The sequence below is a fragment of the Amphiura filiformis genome, chromosome 11 (genome assembly GCF_039555335.1).
Source record: "Amphiura filiformis chromosome 11, Afil_fr2py, whole genome shotgun sequence".
Classification (NCBI taxonomy): Eukaryota; Metazoa; Echinodermata; class Ophiuroidea; order Amphilepidida; family Amphiuridae; genus Amphiura; species Amphiura filiformis.
The window spans coordinates 39,061,266-39,081,653 of NC_092638.1; the positions used below are offsets into that span (position 1 = coordinate 39,061,266).

Below are 20,388 nucleotides of genomic sequence, written 5' to 3' on the forward strand. Positions count from 1 at the left end.
GCATGCAATTGTGACAATACCGTAAAACCTTGTCTACAAGCATATAGAGCGATTTTGATGAAACAAAATTCGATCAGGTGCCATCCATTGACAAAATTATAACATTATGGAGTTTGAGCAAATAAATAACCGATACAAACATATACAAACAAGTACTATTGTAAGACCAATCTTTTGTATTGGCATAATTACGGCTGCATCGTATTAAGGGGGTACTACACCCCTGCCCAATTTTGTGCCTATTTTTGCATTTTTCTCAAAAATTATAGCGCATTGGGGACAAGTACGATATGTATATTATAGGGGCAAGGACTACAACTACTGCACTGGAAATTTTATTTCAGCACAGACAACAGTTGTGGAGTTACAGTCAAAAATGAGGGAAACCAATATTTGATCAATAAATCAATATAAACTACTTGCTTTGAGTTGCTGAATTTTCAGTACAGTAGTTGTAGTCCTTGCCCCTATAATATACCTTACTTGTCACCAATGTGCTATAATTTTTGAGACAAATGCACAAATAGGCACAAAATTGGCCAGGTGTAGTACCCCTTAACTTAGCTTTCATCAAAAACACTCTATATGCTTGTAGACAAGGTTTTACGGTATTGCTCATGAGCATACAGCTTTTATAGATCAAAATTATCTGTACTCATGATTTATGCCAATTATCATTTTGGTTTTTGCCCAAAAGAAGGTGAAAAGACACTATTTCAAACCCCATATATATAATCTAAAATGGGAATTATGCAAAGTACGCTGTGTGGAGTGTGACTTTAATTTAAAAATTAAATGCAAAAAATTAAAACTGCCCCATGCACTTACCTTGTAGTTTTGCTGTGTATCCCAAACCCTCAATTGTTTCCCTCAACTCCTGAGGGCTCACTTTATCAGGGAAGAAATAAATGGTCGCCATCTCGTCATCAAGTGAGACATTAGCGCCCTCAACTCCAGGATTATTAGACATGCTGCTTTCAATTTTTGTAACACAAGATGTACATGTCATGCCTTCAATCTGAAAAAAAAAAAAAAATGAAAAAAGTATATTTTTAGCTGATATTTTCAATGTGGACAACTTTACATGATTTGCATGGCATATTTAGATTCATCGTGCAATTTCCTTTCAGAAAATGTATACTTTGTATGGGGTGGGGCGTATTATTTTAAATATTATATCAATTTGAAGCTGGAAACCGTTGATATTTTCATAAAGGCTAACGCAAAATGTGGCGAGTTCAAGATGTGTGGCCATAAATTTGCGCAATTACCTTTGTGGTGAAAAGTTTATCATAGAGAAATTCAGATTTTGGCATGGTATCATGTTTTGTGATACAACTCCATAAATTGACTCTATTTAAAGATGGTGGCTCAGTGCCAGGAAGCATGGGAAGCAACTGGAGAGGACATGCCTCCCCCCTCTCTTTCCAGGATTGATACCCATGCCAGGAAGGATTCAAGCTGAATCAGCACGGAACTAATGATAGAGGGTGCCTGGAGGGTTGGCCACTTTTACTGGGACTAGAACCTTTAACCAATTCACTAAAATGCTCAAAATAGACCAAAAAAGTCTACCTTCTGGTCCAAAATTAAGGTCGAGAACTAATTTGTACATGTACATGCATGGCATATACCCCTGATAATGTCTACATTTTGGATGTTCCACACTTCCATCCCCCCCCCCTCAAAAATATCCTAGCTAGGGACCTGACTAGAATGATTAAAGAGAGCACCGTCATTATATCACATTCCAAGTTCACCCATTCACCTTTAGCTTCAGTGCTCGCTGATCATAAATATGACAAGGGAAGAATAACACACAATACTTTCTCACCTTTGATATTGCCACATGCAATATAATTTTTTAGTTCTCATCTGGGGGATTATCATCAATTGATGAAAAATGTTCCAATACAAAACTGACAGTGTAAACGTTTGTTTGGCTCTAGGCAAAAGAAAATAAGACTAACACCATGCATTGACAAAGAATGGCATGCATTGCAGTTGCGCCTTGCGTAATGCATGACTGAGGCACGCTTAAATGTGAATTTACGCAAGTATGAGTTGGGACTTTACTGATGCACACAGTAACAAAGGCAAAATAATTTCCACCTATTATAAGCCGAACAAACTTTAACTGTTGTAATCATTTTCACGATGCACTTGATGAGGTACTTTTTACACTGTTTGTACTTTTTTATCATCATAATGAATTGCTGGAGGCGTAAAATAAAAAGTTCTGATTGAAAATTGAAAAAATATTATGTACCAACTCCATAAAATCATGGGGGAGATGAGAGAAAAAAACCCATCAATTTTATACAGCCTGCCATGATAAATGCCCCCACACATATGCCTACATATTTCCATGATTATTTTGATCTATAGTATAATCCTAGATACACTTTTCAACATATTAACACTGAATATCAAACAAGAGCGGTTATTGCACCGGTAACTGGTGGACCAAGCTCAGTGTACACTTCACTTTGGTAGCAGTACTAGACCCTTGGTTTTCATTTAATTGTATTATTTTTTTAATCATTAATTTAAAATTGAACTAATTAGTATTAATTAATAGTATTAATATCAATTAACTTGAGCGTTACCAGTGGGGTGCAGTTTCATCTGTGCAGAGTAACTTAAATGAAAGTAACCCAAGATTTGAAAGTTGCAGCAAAATCCTATTACCTTGAATTCAGTATCCAGTGAAGGAAATCTGTTCAGCTCTCATTGGATTAGGCCAAATAAAAAAATAAACATGTTTCACGTCCCCTCCCGCTTCCTTTTTTGAGGTTTCTTCAATTTTATTTTTATTTTTTGAAATTCAGTTTATAACTTTTCAAACAATATGTCTAGGAAGTAGAGATGCTTTTCTATAGCCTTGCTAATACACAAGAAACACAGAACAACAAATAAAAAGAGGCCTCCTCCTTTTTCCAGGCATTATTGTATACGCTACAACAGCTTTAATTATGGGTATTTACACTGATTTTGCGATAAAAAATAAAAAAATAAAAAAACCCTCTTCCTCCTATTTTTCAAAAACTTGGACATGAAACATGTTTTTTATTTTACTTGGCCTTATTCTTTTTGTTTCATGCATTAGGTGAGGATTAAAACATGACCAATAACAGTTGTCATTATTCACATCAATGATCATTATTTACGTAATGTCAAATTGAAACATGACAATTTCAATATTGTTTTCTGACTACCAAGGTCCTAAATGGCCTACAATTGCAAGTTGTCCTTTCAGTGGTAAAGTTAGATTCAAAATTTACTGATTGGGAGGTGTTCACAATAGATGCAATCCTTAGTCTTCATTTGCTTGGTCACAGAAAACATTGAACTTGTAATGTTTTAATATGGGATTAAGTAAACAATGACCACTGATGTGAATAATGACATTTTCTTATTGATTATTACATGTTTTGACCTCCAAAATATTCACAAAACAAGAAGAATAATCCAATGAGCGCCAAAAACATTATCTTCCATAGATACTGAATACAAGGCAATAGGACTTTGCTGCAACTTTCAAGTCTTGGGTTACTTTCATTTAAATGTATGCTGCAACATCATTATTGGGATCATTCATTGCAACAGATGAGGTGTCAAAATGCGCAGAAATAAATTCTGATTCGACTGAATATTCTAAATTTGACATACGATCAACTGTAGGAACAATGGTCATTAATTAAAGGAGGCAATTATTACTTTATGGTAGATGTTTACTTGAATAATAATAATAAAGGTCCTTTTGAAATCTTGCATTATATGTGGGATACAAGTTGAAATACAAGAAGTCCCCAACCAGCCCGGGGGGTTCACTCCCATTGTGGCCTGTCACCATCCGCGATAATAAAAACGTTTCAAAGTTTTAGGGGCCTCAGGCCCCTAAAACTTTGAAATTTTACTTAACAGGCTATTTTTGTGGATAAGCAGTTTACAACAGCTCACTTTTTAACGTTATAATAAAAACGTGTAAAAAGGGTAGTTTTTCATGGGAAGGCACGATACGCGCATATCGTGTTTAGGGTGTCAAAAACATGAAAAATCGGAAAAAACGGTAGCAAAATTGCAATTGCTAATATGCAGAAATGAAGTTTAGGTATATGAAATTTGATGCAAGGAATAAAATCCCTGTTTAGGGTGTGAAAACAGGCGTGTGTTACCTGTTTAGGGTATCGTTTTAGCCAAGGGTCACATCCTTGTTTAGGGTGCTTTTCAAAAGTTGATTATCGCGGATGGTGTGCAGGACACCCCCCCCATTTGGTATATGTGCTGCTGAGAATTTGAAAGTGGACCCATCAATATGCAAATTTCCTTAGAATTTGTAAAAGGGTCATTGATATACCAAATGACCAAAATGTGACCCATGCGGCCTCTCTGGCTTTGTTCCCTCACAAGAGTTTTAATATTTCACGGCCACAAAGAACATTTTTGCTTAAAAATAAGATCCTTTGTGAGTGTTTGATTAGAAAATATGAAATTTTTGGGCATAGCTGGACATATTTACCATGTGTCCATAAAGAAAATGGTTCTTTTGATGGGGGGTCACACCATACGGCTATCTACCTACCAGTAACCAAGTTGAAATGGGTATGCAAATTGTATTACTAAATAACTACATGTACTCAACAACCACTTACCGGTAATAATTTTTAAATTACTATAATTTTAACTCCCAAATTTGAGCTACAGGTGTCACAGTGTGAGGCTGTGTCTATGTTTTAGCATTAAAATTATCATGAAGTAACAAAAACCAAGGTGGGGGACACGGTATTAACCCTAACAGGACCAAAAGCCACAGAAAGCTACAGCACCAAGCACAAGCATCCCATGCGATGCTATAATGAAAGACGAAGATAAAGACAATTTATCGCGTCTGACGTCACCTGCCAATCAAACTAGAGCACGGTTGGTTTACAAGTGTCGTGATGATGACTTGCTGAACGCGGATTTATAAACGGGCGCCTTATTGTTAGTTTTGCACCTTTCGACATGCAAATCATCTCAAAAGTTAGGTCTTTATAGTGGGAAACTTTCTTTTGGTGAAGGCACCATGTCCACAATGCCTAGAAAAGCTGCTTTTTGCCTTGTAAAAGTACGAACTTTTTCGCCATTTGCTTGCTGCTATTCCTTTTCTCCGATCAGCACCAGATAGATCGGTCTTCCTTTTACGCGCTGATTATAACCTGTGTAAACCAATCAAGGATCGTAATTGACAGTGACATCAGACGTGATAAATTGCTTTTATCTCTGTCTTTAATTATACGCATGTTCATTGGCACTTTTTCTCCATTCATATAAAAGCATGGGCGCATAGATCCCCAGGGGGATGGTGGATAATATTTTGATCGGGGGTGATCCATACAATCACCCCCACTGTACTGTTGATGCCTGTATGTGGGTATCTGACCATACCTCATATGGCCATTTTAGTGCGCTTTATGTGAATTAATTCCACTTTTACACAATACTTCACCAGTTTAGCTTCAATATGGAAAAATTTTAGTGCGCTTCGTGTGCGTTTGCACCCTAAACTTATTCTGTCACCAAAAGGGGCTGGATTCACTATACTTCCAAGAATTTTTTTCAGTCCGGGCCCCTGTCAAATAGAAATCTATGCCACTGGCCAAGGTACTCTCCATGGCATGCTATCACTGTTCGTGTGTCTAGCCAGGGCTGTCAACTCTCACGCATTGGCCGTGAGTCTCACGCATTGGGTCACTTTCTCACGGTCTCACGCCAAGCTAGTATAATATCCCCCCGCTTTTCACATTCTCGGCGCCGTGGCTCAAATAATCATGATACAAAATGAACATTGGAGTCGGCAAATCCCGGTACACCTCTGTCTCACGCCAAGCAATTCCAAAAAGTTGACAGCCCTGGTCTAGCACCCTTGGGGTTGGGGGTTCAAAACCGGACTCTCTTCATCTCCTTCCCCCACTCCTTCCTTCTAGCTCCTTCTGTCCTTCTTCTCTGCCAAAAAGCCTCTGTATGATGAAACCCTATCCTGGAACCCTATATAAGTGCATGGATACATACTGTAGATCATATTAATGATGATAATAATCATAAGGGCAGAAAGTTCACTCAAAAACCGTAAGCGAGATCAGCATGAACATTTATGACATAAATGACAATTTTAAATTTAAGACACTCCATGTGGTGATGAAAGCAATACCAAAAGTAATAAGTTAACTCAAGTGTAAAGTTCATAGGTGCTGATGATAAACAATTTCAAAAGTTTCAACTGACTTTTAGAACAACAGATTCAACTAAACCTTGAATTTATGATGTGATGTCACACATCTCCAGACTCCATCAGAAGAAGTCCTACTATGTTGTGTTGAACTTGCAAACCCTCTGCTATAGCAGAATATCAAACAGAATCTTGCAGAGCCGTAGCCAGGAGCCCCCAATTTGCAAAAGTATACAAAAAGTCCCAAAATTTAAGAATTTGCAAGCGTGGGGAAGAAAGTCCATTTTTCACAAAATTGCCCCCCTTGGAAAAAAGTCCACTTTTTCAAAATCAGCACCCCGTCACAAAAAATCCTGGCTAAGGGCCTGGAATCTTGCCACAACATTGACTGTGGTTTTAAACAAGGATGATAGAGTACCCCTGTTTAGCAGTGGCGTAACTAGGGTTGGTAGCGCCCTGGGCAAGAAACAAAACATTCAAAAAACAGTACTTACAATGAGGTTCACTGGCGAACCTCAACGGATTTAGACTGATAAAATAGTGCTTAATAACATACGTACAGTTTTGGAATAATTTGAGACATTTTTGTGTTTACGTGTAAAACCAATGACGACGCAAAATTCAGCCAATCTTGGCCGGCCCCCTGAATTTGAGGGCTAATTTCAAACAATACCATGATTTTGATACACTGTATTGCATTTCCAAGCTTTTTAGTGGCGTCGCCACATTGAAAGTGGGGGGCAGGTTGTTCAGTTCCCCGAATGGAGTCTGATTAGGAGCAAATTTGGATGTTTTAACATTTTTCCCCGAATCCCCGAATTACCAACAAAAGTGGGGCCATGGCTCCCTGCCCCCCCCTTTGCCCATGCCACTGAAGCTTTTTGCAATAACATTGGCATTTTGGAATTCCAGTTGTTTTCAGGAAGCAAACCTGGAAATCCAGACATTTATTTTACTGCAAATTTACTCATCTATAGATATTGGGGGTGTGCAGTTGTGCACTGGTCACATATTTTCTAGAATAGCTTGTTTCGGGTTTCTCAACATTTTGCAGTCAATGCACTTCATACCATCCAAATATTGGAAGTTCACACCACCAAACATATGGATGCCATCCTATATGAATGCCGCTTGGCTATGAAAACAAGAGTCTGGTCACGGTACATTGTCAAAGAATGAACATGAATTCATGTGCACCTCCAGAGGAGGTATTTACACTTCCCGGCCCCACAATGCATTTCTTCCCTACTGATTTACCATTCAGTGCAACATATGGGTTGATAGTGACAGAAAATACCTGAGCTATCCAGATCTTGCAATTGAGGTAGTATTTTGTGTCACTATCGCCCCATGCTGCACAATGGCATAGTGTCATTAGGACACAGGAAAGGACAGGGCTATCAACTCTCATGCATTGGGTGTGAGTCTCACACATTGGGTCACTTTCTCAAGCCAAGGTAGTATAATCTCACGCCTAGGTAGTCAATCTCATGCAAAAAGCTTGAAAATGAGTGAAATCTCATGCATCATCAAAATAATTTCTTGAGGTATGCACATATATAGGAAGAAGAAGAAGAATTGCAAAATTTGAAAAATCCCATAGGAAAATAGCCAAAACACTGTTTGTGCCCACCCCCAATCAGACCCAGTGTCCCCACCCCCCAATCATGGTCGGTGCAACTCCCGCCCCCAATATGATGACCCATGCTACGCTACTGATGCTAATCAGTACAATGAAGAAATGCATTGTGGGAAGTGTTAAGATATCCTCTATTGTGAACCTTGACCTGAACCATTTTGTTCATTGCAAAAAAAAAAAATTCAAGCTTGCATCATTGAAAATGCCCACAAAAATATCATTATACTTTACTAGAGATAATATCTAGGCCTACATGTATGGTTTAGAGTTCCAGTCTATGAAAGGAGACAATAATAAAATTGTAAATATTGTAAAAACACTGTTTCTAAACAAAATAAGTTGGAATTGGCACAAATTTGAATTTTTTTTCAATACATTTTTGAGGGGAAATGTGGATGGGAGGAAAACATTCATACAAAGTGACACATGAAATGTGGGTTGGAGTTGGGTTTGGGGTGCTGCAGCTACAATGTTGGCAGCTACCCCACCCCCCCCCCCTCCCCAGTAGCTCCTTGTAATATGTTTTAGCCTATTGGACAATTACAAAATGGATTCCTTTTAAAAGGTATGAACTTTATTTTATAAATGATCAACTAGTATCTGCACAATATACAGTGTTATAGCCAAGCCGGTCAGCGCCAGCTAGGGGTAGCCGGCACTCAACTTGGTCTAGCTATAACCCTGACATAATATATTGTTATATTGTTATATATAAGTTTGCACAAACTATAATATTTTTGTTCTTTGTGATATCCCAGGCATTAAAAACAAACTTGAACTTTTGTTGACAGTACACGTCAATTGTTAAGATTATTATTTATACATGTATATATCTACATGTGAACCTGAACTACAGTGTCACTCAACAAAATGGCTTGATTTTATTTATTTTAATATTTTTACAATTTTAAAAATTTCTTACCTTTTGGCGACTTGTTACAGTGTACCACCAGGATATGTGCCGTTATACACACACTTCACCACAGAACAATACTTCTTTCAGTAACTTTTCCATGCATTATGAATTACCATTCACACCCGGCATTCACAAAGCATTTCTGAAATGGTGCACTGACACTGACAATGCTACATGAATACTACAATCAGCAGCTAAATCTGGAAATCACACAAGCAGATAGCCAATGAACATCTATTGCTGCAATTTTTAAATTTCCAATCTTCAATTGTGACAAATTCCTTGACATATTTTAAAAATTGCAATCACTTTCAGCTCTAATAGTAAAATACACAGGCCTGTCTTCAATACCTAGAGAACTCTAGGGATCCGGGGTAAGAGATCGGCCCTGATGGACTCGTAGTTACTTTCTCACATTATGAATTACATAATTGAATTCATCACCAAGCATCGAAAATATCAGCATATAGGCTAGTCGGTAGGACCTTTTCTGAGCCTGTGTCCATGTAGATCCTGGAAAAAGCAGTAACAGAGCTGCTGTGTCTAAAGTCCACTGCCCTATATAGTTCCAATTGGTCACCATATAACCTGACTTTTCACAACACTACTGTGCTGTTATATGGTCCTCATATCACTACAGCCACTTCCTGTTTACACAGACATAAACAACAACAAATCTGACTGTATTGCCCATTCAGGCAAAAGGACATTGCATATGTTGCACTATGCACTCCAAGTTTACTTCGCTCTTCTCAGTGTTGCCAAACCTGCTATATGGTAGCCTAATTGGGGGACTTTTGACTATTTTTATCCCATAAAAACCAATTGGGCAACTAACTTTCTATCTAATGTTAAAGCATAAGGTCTTGTGTCACAACCTGGGGTACCTTTGTGTTACATAGTAAAAAAATTAAATGGTTCAAACATTTTACCTACACATCTCATTTGACGTGGTTTATCCTCCTGAGCATTTTGACACCTTTCTTATGAAAATCGGTTAAGAAATGAGAAAGAAAAAACAAAAACAATCACAAAGTTGGGAGGATGTAACCCCACCTCTTTTTTCGACATTTACAATCATTCTGAGCAAGTATTGGTCTTTTAAATGAACTTCTGTATTTATTTACTTGGTTCAGGTGTCTGGGAGTCCATTCAGACATTTTTTTACTGGATTCAAATTTTTAATGGTGGTTTTAAATCAAATTTATGATATGAATCCCTCCCCCTAATCCTCCTCCCCCTAATCCTCAGCCACCCTTGGCACATTTCATGCCAAACGTCATAAGAAAATAAATAAAATATATTTAAAAACAGGATAAAAACATGAGTAATCTAGAATAAATTAGCCTCAATTTAAGACCTAATTGAATCTTGTAAGTGAAGGAATACTCAAGAGAAAGTGTTTTGAAATTCAAGCTGCACATCAAAATGTAACAAAGCCACCTTTTTGGGTACCCCAGTATATGACACAAGATCATAATTAATATGTGATTTGGTCAACATCAGCCAAACTTCTTGAATTTCTACTTTTTGCATGATTGTATAATGCCCATGGTACATACTAAAAATACCATGTGAAAAATTTAAGTTTGTTCGGCTTATATGAGGCGGAAATTATTTGGCTTTTGTTACTGCGTGTGTCAATAAAGTCCCAACTCACGCTCGCGTATATTCACATAAGCGTAAGACAGTCACGCATTACGCAATGCACATTAACTAGCGTAAGCATTGCGCCCAACTGCGTGCACGCCTTTCTATATCAATACACGGTGCTATGAGTCTTATTTTTTCACCTTATATAAGCCGAACAAACTTTAAGCCTGAAGTATTTTAATTATACTAAGTTTTTATTACATTCGGAGATCTCTGGTTTTATTCCGAGTTCACCAATCAAATGATGGCTAACATGTCTCACGCATGCGAGCTCATATGTGTAGTCAGTGGCAGCGCTTACGGGGGGCATGGGGGCAAGGGGCATTTGCCCTTCCCCTTTTTTCTTTTTTTCCCCCTCCCCACTTTAGAGGCAAAAAACCCCAAAATTACGTATATTTCCACTTTTGCCAAAATGTGTCGATGTTGCCCCACCTGAATTTCACTTTTGACAACCCCCGAAAAAATTCCTGGTGCCACCACTGTGTGTAGTAGTCCTGGGTAGTAGTGACATACGGCTTGTATATATAAAACTGTGTATTCCTCTACTTATTACGTCTAAATAATACATGTAATACAATCGGCCAGCTAAAAACACGCATTGTAGGTGCTGGAATGAAATAGCACTGAATTTTCTTTGTTTTTCTCATTTGTTGGCTCAAAATTTAAAAGGGGACAACGTGATCAGTGAACATAGGAATCTATTCTTTATACGCAAATCACATACTATTGCTTTAACCTATGTGCCTTTTGGTAGATTCTAGTTCCATGGAAACCAATATTAATGGTTCATGGAAACCCTTAATGATTGAAAAAGAAAAATTGGGTGACTTTTCAATCCGCAATTCAGGCTAAAATTTAGCAACCCTGACTGGATCCGTTTCATCAGTGTGAGCTGCTGTGATTACATGCATGGTGATAAGTTGTATGACCTTTTGACTGAGCAACAATTGTAATCAAATTCCGACCATGATAACAATACACACCAAAATGTATTCAGTAGTTGTAAATGCACTCACCATTATGGCTGTGTTATCCTTTATTTTATTTTATTTTATTTTATTTTATTTACATGGAGGTGTATTCAAGTTTGGTTTGGGTAGGGGTGTGCAGCTGAGAATGTGAAAGTTAGATACCAATTTTTCAAAAATTTTGGATTCATCAATATTCCTATTATTTTCCAGACAAATTTAACAAAAATTGTATTAATTTTTACAATTTTCCCTAAAAATTTTGAGGAAATTTCAATTTTGGCTGCAGTCATTAGCTAGTCATTAGCACAATTTAGGGGGGGGGGGCTTGAAATGTGGGGAGGGGGACAATCGGCCTGAATTGTGCAAACCATACTTTCCCTTTCCCGTTTTATTGTTAGCTTGTTTTGTTGTTTATCAGAGCACATAGTTTAGTCTTTTCTAAGTTGTTTGCATTTTGATAACTGAATAATACAATTTGCACAATTATATATATCATCATTTATTGATATGCTTGAATGAAATCCCATAGTAATAATTGGTTTTTCAACCTTTGGCCTTAATACATGGGTTGCACTGTGCATGCAATCTTAACTCACACAATCAGAACTCAGGTACCATTAGGCAATAGACTTACAGTCTGTAGTTGTGTGTATGACATATGTGGAGACAATAGACGACTGTGGTTTGTTGAATCGCGGTTGGTCCAGCGGACATACACTTTGGTCCTGATTGGACCAGACTCAAGTAAAATGCTTTTGAGCCAATTTAGCCTTAAAAAGTATAAGCATGCTGAGAAAAGAAAGAAACAGAATTGAGGAAACAGAGCAAGGAAAAAAAGGCCACTTTCTTGAGTAGGACAACAGTGTATTATGCATATTGAATATTGCACTGAATTTTTACAGTTGTCTCCAATGCATGGTCACAGAGACTGCTCAACTGGATGAATGAATTACATGGGTAAGTAACATTGACAGAAGTTTAAATGCACTTGCATGCAATAATAACTAGAACTTTTGCGGTACCGGTACAATTCTTGCAGTTCTCGGATTGCACAGTTCTGGACGCAAAGGAATGCCTCCACCTTGACATGCATCATTTTAACCGGGGTAATTTCACTTGAAACTGAGGGGGAATTTAGTTTTTAGATCTAATTAAAAGAAAATAAATGCAAGAAAAATAAAAGTATTAAAAAAATTGATTTATGCAAATGAGCTACCAAATCAGTACATAGAAAACCTAAAAGACTGCCAATTGCCACTTCTCCCCCAAGTCACATCCCTAAAGCCTTACCAATTCCTAGAAATTGATAGAATAAAGTTTATGCAAATGAGCTACCAAATTAGCATATATATGTTGCGACGAAAACCTACAGGGCTTTGAAGACTGCCAATTGCGTACCCTTCCACCAAATCGCATCACTATAATACCAATTTCGAGAAATTGCACTCGCAACCCCGGTACCCCAGGTCAACATAAAAAGTGGTAACCATGTGTGTTCTAAATTTCGCGGAAATGGGGTATTTTGTTGACTGAAATCGCGGACCCTTGAAATCGCGAAAAAAGGGGGTATTCTGAGCATTGTCTCCGCGAAATTAAAAAAAAGGGGTATTTCACAGGTTCGTTCGATCGATGTCTTCAGCCCGAGTCTTCAGCCTCCATCCTCCAATGGAGTCATTGAAAAGGGGTGTCTGGAAATCTTCTCATTGAAAACCTTGAAAAGGGGGGGTATTTTTTACCCTGATTTTGTCAGTGATTTGGCAAAAAAAGGGGGGTAAAATCAATGAAAAATCAGTGAAAAGGGGGGTTTTGAAAAAAGGAAGAACACACATGGTTACCACTTTTTATGTTGACCTGGGGTACCGGGCTCGCAACCTCAGATGGACGGAATGATAGACAACCAGGAAACATAATACCTCTGGTGGAGGCATAAATTTAAAAAAATTTAGCATGCATTTCTTTCTTTCATGGAAGCACTGATGTCATATCGTATGTGCAGCCGTCAAGATTCCCATTTTCAAGCTGCCTGGCAGTTCCGAAGACCCTCAGTCAGGAATCATCAATCTTTGGCCCCACTTGACATCTTTAATATTGAGGGAAAGCTACTTGCCACAGTGGGGGATGCTTGTAAAAAGCGTGACATATACGTCCACTTTTTGCAGCAATTTTGCACAAATTTGGTTGATTTTGCCCCATGAAATTCACTTTCTCCCAACCCCAAAAACAATTTCTATTGCCACCACTGATTCCTCCCTAAAGCCAAGATTTGAGAAAATTTACAAATTTCATATGGCTGCACATCCCATTTCATATCCAATTTTAGTTCATTGGACCCAAAAAGATATTGAAAATTCAGTTCAGAAGCCCCTACTTTGCTAAAAAAATCAGTTCTCAATTTCCAAAATCTGGCACTTTGTACATGTACCTCTCACCCCTACAAAATAGACATTGAGTCCCCCTACCAATACCCCCCCCCTCCCCCGGTAATACCGGGGGAGGGGCTGTATGCTACCTGACTGCCTCAATTGGTAATGAGAAATATCTTAATAGTAAATTACTGCCACCTATACTAATATAGAAAACTGAATGACTGTTTTAAATTGACTAGACATCTGTTGAGGGCAGCATTGAAGTTTTTATGATATACATGTAGATCTCTATCAATCACTAATCTTACACATAAAACTTCTTTATGCGGATTGCAGAACTATATGAGCTGAATTTATTTATAGACCACTTGACATCGTTGTTTATCAAGGCAAGTGACTGGTCTATTGATATGCTTGAATGAACCGCTACATTATACAATGGCTTTCTTGTACTATTTGAAATGTGGTGGGCACTTTAAAATGCATGTGCCCTGAACAAACTACGATGCGTCTACGCACACTGCAGGGCAAAGATTACGAACAACAGAAATTGCCATAATTCATGCACATTGCACATACTGCCGGGCAATGATGTCACATGTCAATTGGCCTATACTACATTGTAAAACATACGGTACTTCTGTTTAAGCGCTGTGTCAGATTATTTTTAATACCATTGAATTGAGCAACATTGCTGCTCACATACAATGAACACTTCACTTGTTCCCAACAGTAAAATACACACAGATGGTCCTGAAATTGTCTCCCCCTCGCCACCCCTTCCCCCACCCCTACAGCCTTATACTTACCTCTATCTTAATCATCTCGGACGTCATCTCATTGGTCACACATCCGTCCTCCCCATCCATCTCAGAGATATTAGGTTGGCAGCTTTTGTCCTCCGTGACAAGATCCTCCTGCATTGCTCCTCCTTCTGCAATCTCGCTAACCTTGTACCCCATCTCATCTAAAATCGAACAAATCTCCTCTTTTGAGACGACCCCTTTGTTCGCTAACTCTACCACAACTGTCTTATCCTCTAAACACGGTTTTACATTGTTGATTCCCGTTATTTCGATAGTTTCTTTGTTATACCTGTACTGCATTGTTCGCACTTCATGTCACTGACATGAATTGTGTAAAATACGCCATAGTGATTGAATACTTTTGTCAAATAAATGATGAATCTGGGAAAGGAAAAGGACACACAAAAATAGATAAATTAACATTTCTGATATTGTAGTGTATTAAGTGGAGAAAGATGTGTTAACTGTTAACAAGTTGTTTCACTTGTTATTCTGGTTGTTTCAGCTAATAATCACCTATGAAAGAAACTATTTAAAAAAACCTCTATCAGTTGCTTTAAGGGGGTACTACACCCCTGGCCAATTTTGTGCCTACATGTATTTTTGCCTTTTTCTCAAAAATTATAGCACATTGGTGACAAGTAAGACATGTATATTATAGGGGCAAGGACTACAACTACTGAACTGAAAATTCAGCAACTCAAAGCAAGTAGTTATTGATTTATTGATCAAATATTGATTTTCCCTCATTTTTGACTGTAACTCCACAACTATTGTCTGTGCTGAAATAAAATTTCCAGTACAGTAGTTGTAGTCCTTGCCCCTATAATATACATATCTTACTTGTCCCCAATGCGCTATAATTTTTGAGAAAATGCAAAAATAGGCACAAAATTGGCCAGGGTGTAGTAATTCTTAAAAAATCACTGGTACAGTGTTTTTAAATAATCAAGTAACCGATTTAAAAAAATCAATTATTTTTGATTGATTAAAATTTTGTTAAATATTGCCCAAGCCTGGTTGCAAATACATCATATACATGTACCTAGACTGCCGTCAAACCATGAATTTGGACAAGCTAGCTGGTGGAATGGTGGTTTTCATATTGTTGTTTATGTCTGTGACGAAAAATGACGACCATTTGCAATTTTCTTATAGACAAATCAAATTTCACACATTTCTACACCTCAATGGCAGCCATTAGCTGGGTCCCGTCGGCGCCATTTCACCTAAAATGTGAAATGATGCGGCCTTGGAGGGTATTTTAAACTGTATTCTATCACCTGTGTTACACGTCAGACAAAAGAAAGATGACAGTTTACAACACAAAAGAATCTAATATCGATTTTTAAGCGGCTTTAATCCACCCAAATGGGCACTAGTTAGGTGCTGCGGGGACCCAAATCCTGACCATGACTTGGCTCGTTGGATTTGTCTATACTGTTACATTGAGAAAAACCATAGCTGTGGTGTTAGTCCAATAAAATAATCAAACCAATGACACAGTGTTGACACTGGCTGAATAAGCTGTATTTTCACTCGCAAGGGTGAAAGTCACTGACAGTTCTTGTCACAATTTGACCATTTTAATTTTCACAGATGACTTGACCTTATGAGGTCATTTAGTAGACTTTTTTACCAGTTGTTTTGTTTTGAAACAACAGTTCGCCATTTGAAAAGTGAACTTCGACGTATGGTGCGAAACTTTTTTGCCACCAATCGCCAAGGCTTTTTTTACGGTGCTTCCTGATTCCTCTGATTGTGCGGTTGTTAAGTGCTTGAGGGACAATGACACAGGACACCAGGGCTGATATTCATAAAACCACGCTAGGCCTAGTTGACAGCTAAAATTGACTTTAGCAAGCTGCTAAGCCTAGCTGATTGCTAATTCTTATTCATAAAACCCAGTTAGAGTTAGCAACATTCTAAAATTTTGCCAAAACTTAGAGTTGATCTGGGGCAGCGCTAAGTCACTAGTTGACAACTAGTCAGTCTGCATTTGCATAATATTAATATTAATATTTTCTTAAAATAATTATAAATTAATATTAATATTAATAATATTAAGCATTTGCATATTAATGCAAATGCTAACAACTTAATAATTGATATTTTAATATAAACTGCATATTATTAATATTAACATTAATTAATATTAATATTAATTAATAATATTAATTAATATATAATATGCAGTAATAATATTAATATTATTAAATAATATTATTAATATATTAAAGAAAGCAGCAAGTTTAAAAAGCCCCACCTCGGCTCACTTTTTGAAACTTGGTCCCATTTTGAATATCAACAGCAAATCGGTGTTTTTAACGTTTAAACAATAGCATCATTGCCATTAACATGCCTACTTGTTATTCGTTTAATTCAATCATTGGTCATGAACTTAATAATTATTATAAAACAAAACATATATAGGATATTGGCCAAGAACAACATAATAACCTTTCTGATCGTTCCAAAATGCTAACAACTTAATATCGCATCGGCACATTAAAGATACATAACACTTCTGGAAATGTTTTAAGTTGATAATTATGACAAAGATTAAATCAGTATCTTTTACAAATGGGACCAAGTTTCAAAAAGTGAGCCGAGGTGGGGGCTTTTTAAACTTGCTAAATATTAATATATAATTATATTAATTAATAATATTATTAATATTAATTATATTAATAATTAATATTAAATATTATATTAAAATTTAATATTAAATATTAATAAATAATATATAATAACATTAATATTAATTAATGTTAATGCTAACATTTGCATTATGACAAAGTTTAAATCAGTATCTTTTTCAAGTTTCAAAAAGTGAGCCGATTATAATTGATATTAATTTAATCGGCACATTAAAGATACATAACACTTTAAACTTGCTGCTTGCTTTGCATCAATTATTGACTTAAATTCTTCATATTTATCGCTAAGAAATAGAGCTTCAACTTCCGAGAAGTTGTTCTTTCTCGGTCGCTTATTTGAAGGCTTACTCATGGTGGACATTTTGTTATGATTTGCCGTAACAACCTTGTAGGCCTATATAGCTTACAAAATACACATGTAATTTTATTAACGAAATCTCAATGAAGACCATCAGCAATGAGTCATTACATTTTGATCATTTTGACTGTGGTTCAGAGCTCAAGTATAATAGACATGTATTATATAAGCCTATTGTATTAGATGTTACACAACTGTTGAAGGCCATAGCACCCAAAACACCCAAATAAGTTATCAGCTAAATATTTCTAGTTGATAGCTAGTTAGCAAAGTGTTTAGCAAGGTTTTATGAATAAGAAATTAGTTGATTGCTACGTAGCTATCAACTAGTGGATTTAGCATCTTGCTAAGCACTAGTTGGTTGCTAATTTAGCAAGGCTTTATGAATATCGGTCCAGGGCAATAGCCTAGCTGTCTGGTTGATGTTTCTTGTGAGCTTGAGTTGGTGCCTTCTGGGTAGCCTGGTATTTTGAGGTACGGTAATCATCTATCTGAACATCTATGAGCTTATTAATTTTCTTTTTCTTACCGTTACTTAGAGAATAAATCATAGGAAATATTAATTTTACTGTGTCTCTACCATGTGATAGATGACTGTCAGGCCCAATATTTTGAGTACTGGATGCCTGCCTGTCATCTAGATCACACGGTATATAAGCGCGGTAGAGCCTAGAGGATAGTAAAATTAAAAATTCCTACCGTTTATTCTCATTCTTCTTAGTCCGTTAAAATAAAGGGCAGTTCCGTAGTAGCGGACATACATTTCAGAGACTTTGAGGACCCAGATCTCCCAACTTATGGAGGCATATGGATTTTGAACACTATATATTTATCTCTGATAGAAGTATAAAACCTGAAAATTTAATTCAGTTCAGCTAGAAAAGTGCTCACTATTATTAACCCATTTTGTTGTAATACAACCACTAAACAAAAACGCAATATTTTATACTTTAAACAAACATCAGGATACAAATGGTCAGTGCATATGCCCATTCGATATACCCCAACATGCCCAAGGCCGCAACATTGATTATGATGACGCCACACCTATTCACTGGTCGGTTGATCAACGCAGCAGAACGAGACAAAATTACGACATGTGATTTGTGAGAGTACGATTTTATTCCTTTCAAAAAACACACAAATAAACGGTATTTTCATTATATATTGAATTCAATATATCCGCAAAATATTATTAAACATTTCAGATGTAAAATAAATGACATACTTACCCAATAAAGCGGTCAAATTAGCTTCAAATTCCGCTCTAATACTGGTTGAAATTTTTATGAATACCTTTGTTGACATCCACGGGAGAAAATGCCTTTGCCTGATCACATGACCTGTCAGCTGTTCAGTCAGCTGGCCTGTCATATGACTAAATAGGAATGCGACATGAAGTCACGTGATTCTATAGAGATAGCAGTTTCAGGAAGTTTCTCGAATTATTTAGCTGTAGAAAAGAACTTGAAATTTTACCCGAGAATTTTTTTACTTTCATAGAAAAATTATTTGTAATCAATTTAAATACACTATGACAATAAAATTAAAAGTGGGAGACTAAAGTCAGTGAGCGCAAAGTGCAGAAGGCCTACCGTAAAATGGGGTAACTTTGGGCACTTTTCAGAGTTTTTTTAACCACAACACCCATATTTTTGAAAACGATTATCTTTCCCTTTTTCAAAAATGTCTTGATAAAATATTGTAAATTTTATAGAGAAAATCTACCAAAATGTCTTTACAAATCTGTCATTTTATAAAGAATTTACCAAACATGTCTTCACAAATGTGTGATTTTAATGTAGGGCCTAGGCCTATTTGGATGTCTAAAAGGTAGCCAATCATTGGCTGCCTTTTGTCTTGCTTTTAAAAAGGCAGCCAATTGGCTGCCTTTTTTCTTACATCTGAAAAGGTAGCCAATTGGCTACCTTATTGATATTTGAAAGTAACCAATTGTCTGTCCAATTGGCTACTTTTTGGAAGCAAGGCAAAAGGTAGCCAATTGGCTACCTTTCAGATACCAAAATGCATTGAAATCCCATATTGTCAAGACGTGTTTATAAAATTTTCTATAGGGTAAATTGGGGTAAATGGAACGGTGGGGTAAATGGAACGCTGAGAATACAATTCCCTCAATCAAGAAAAAAATTGGTCAACATCATACCGACTGTTCCATTTAGGCCTACCCCAACGCCATACGTTCTGCTTTCGTTTCATACCCCAAGCGTGGGTTTACTCGGTATTTGAGTGGAAGAAAATTTCAAATGTTGTCACTGACCTTGAAGTGGTGCTACGGTTCAGTGAACATTACTAATTTAAGGGTATTGATTCCTAAATATTTGAATGTTGTGCTGAGAGTTGTCTTACAATATTGGCAATATGTTTGTTTTCTACAATTAAATAAATGTTTTAAACAATAAAATAGCAGATTTTAATGATGAAGTTATGCAAATTAATATGCTAATTAGCTAATTAATTAATTTGGTGTTCCATTTACCCCACAACAGATCCACTTGGGGTAAATGGAACATGGTTGACTGACTTCAAATATATATAACATGTTAATATTTTTTTTACTAATTGGTTTAATTATTATGAAATTATATACTACAAATAACTAATTCATGGTAGATTAGGCCTCCTATTGATTTTTTAAAATCTGAAAACCATTTTTTCAGTTATGTATCGAGAGAAAGTGTTTTTTTACGTGGTATTTTACCATGTTTATAAAAAAACATGAAAACAAAATTAGTTTTGTTAATCTTTTGTTTAGTCACAAAATATATGTTAAATAACATATTCTGATGT

The 20,388-nt window shown here is 36.6% G+C and overlaps 1 protein-coding gene across 1 annotated transcript in view; it reads right to left on the reverse strand.

Moving 5' to 3' along the window:
• The window catches only part of LOC140164823 (copper-transporting ATPase 2-like), a 60,697-nt gene extending 41,803 nt beyond the window's left edge, over window positions 1-18,894 (reverse strand). Inside the window, 3 exon segments of the mRNA XM_072188197.1 lie at window positions 829-1,018; window positions 14,566-14,943; window positions 18,813-18,894. Coding sequence (XP_072044298.1) covers window positions 829-1,018; window positions 14,566-14,862 — 487 coding nt within the window. The 5' untranslated portion in view covers window positions 14,863-14,943; window positions 18,813-18,894.
• Between the last annotated feature and the right edge of the window lie 1,494 nt (window positions 18,895-20,388).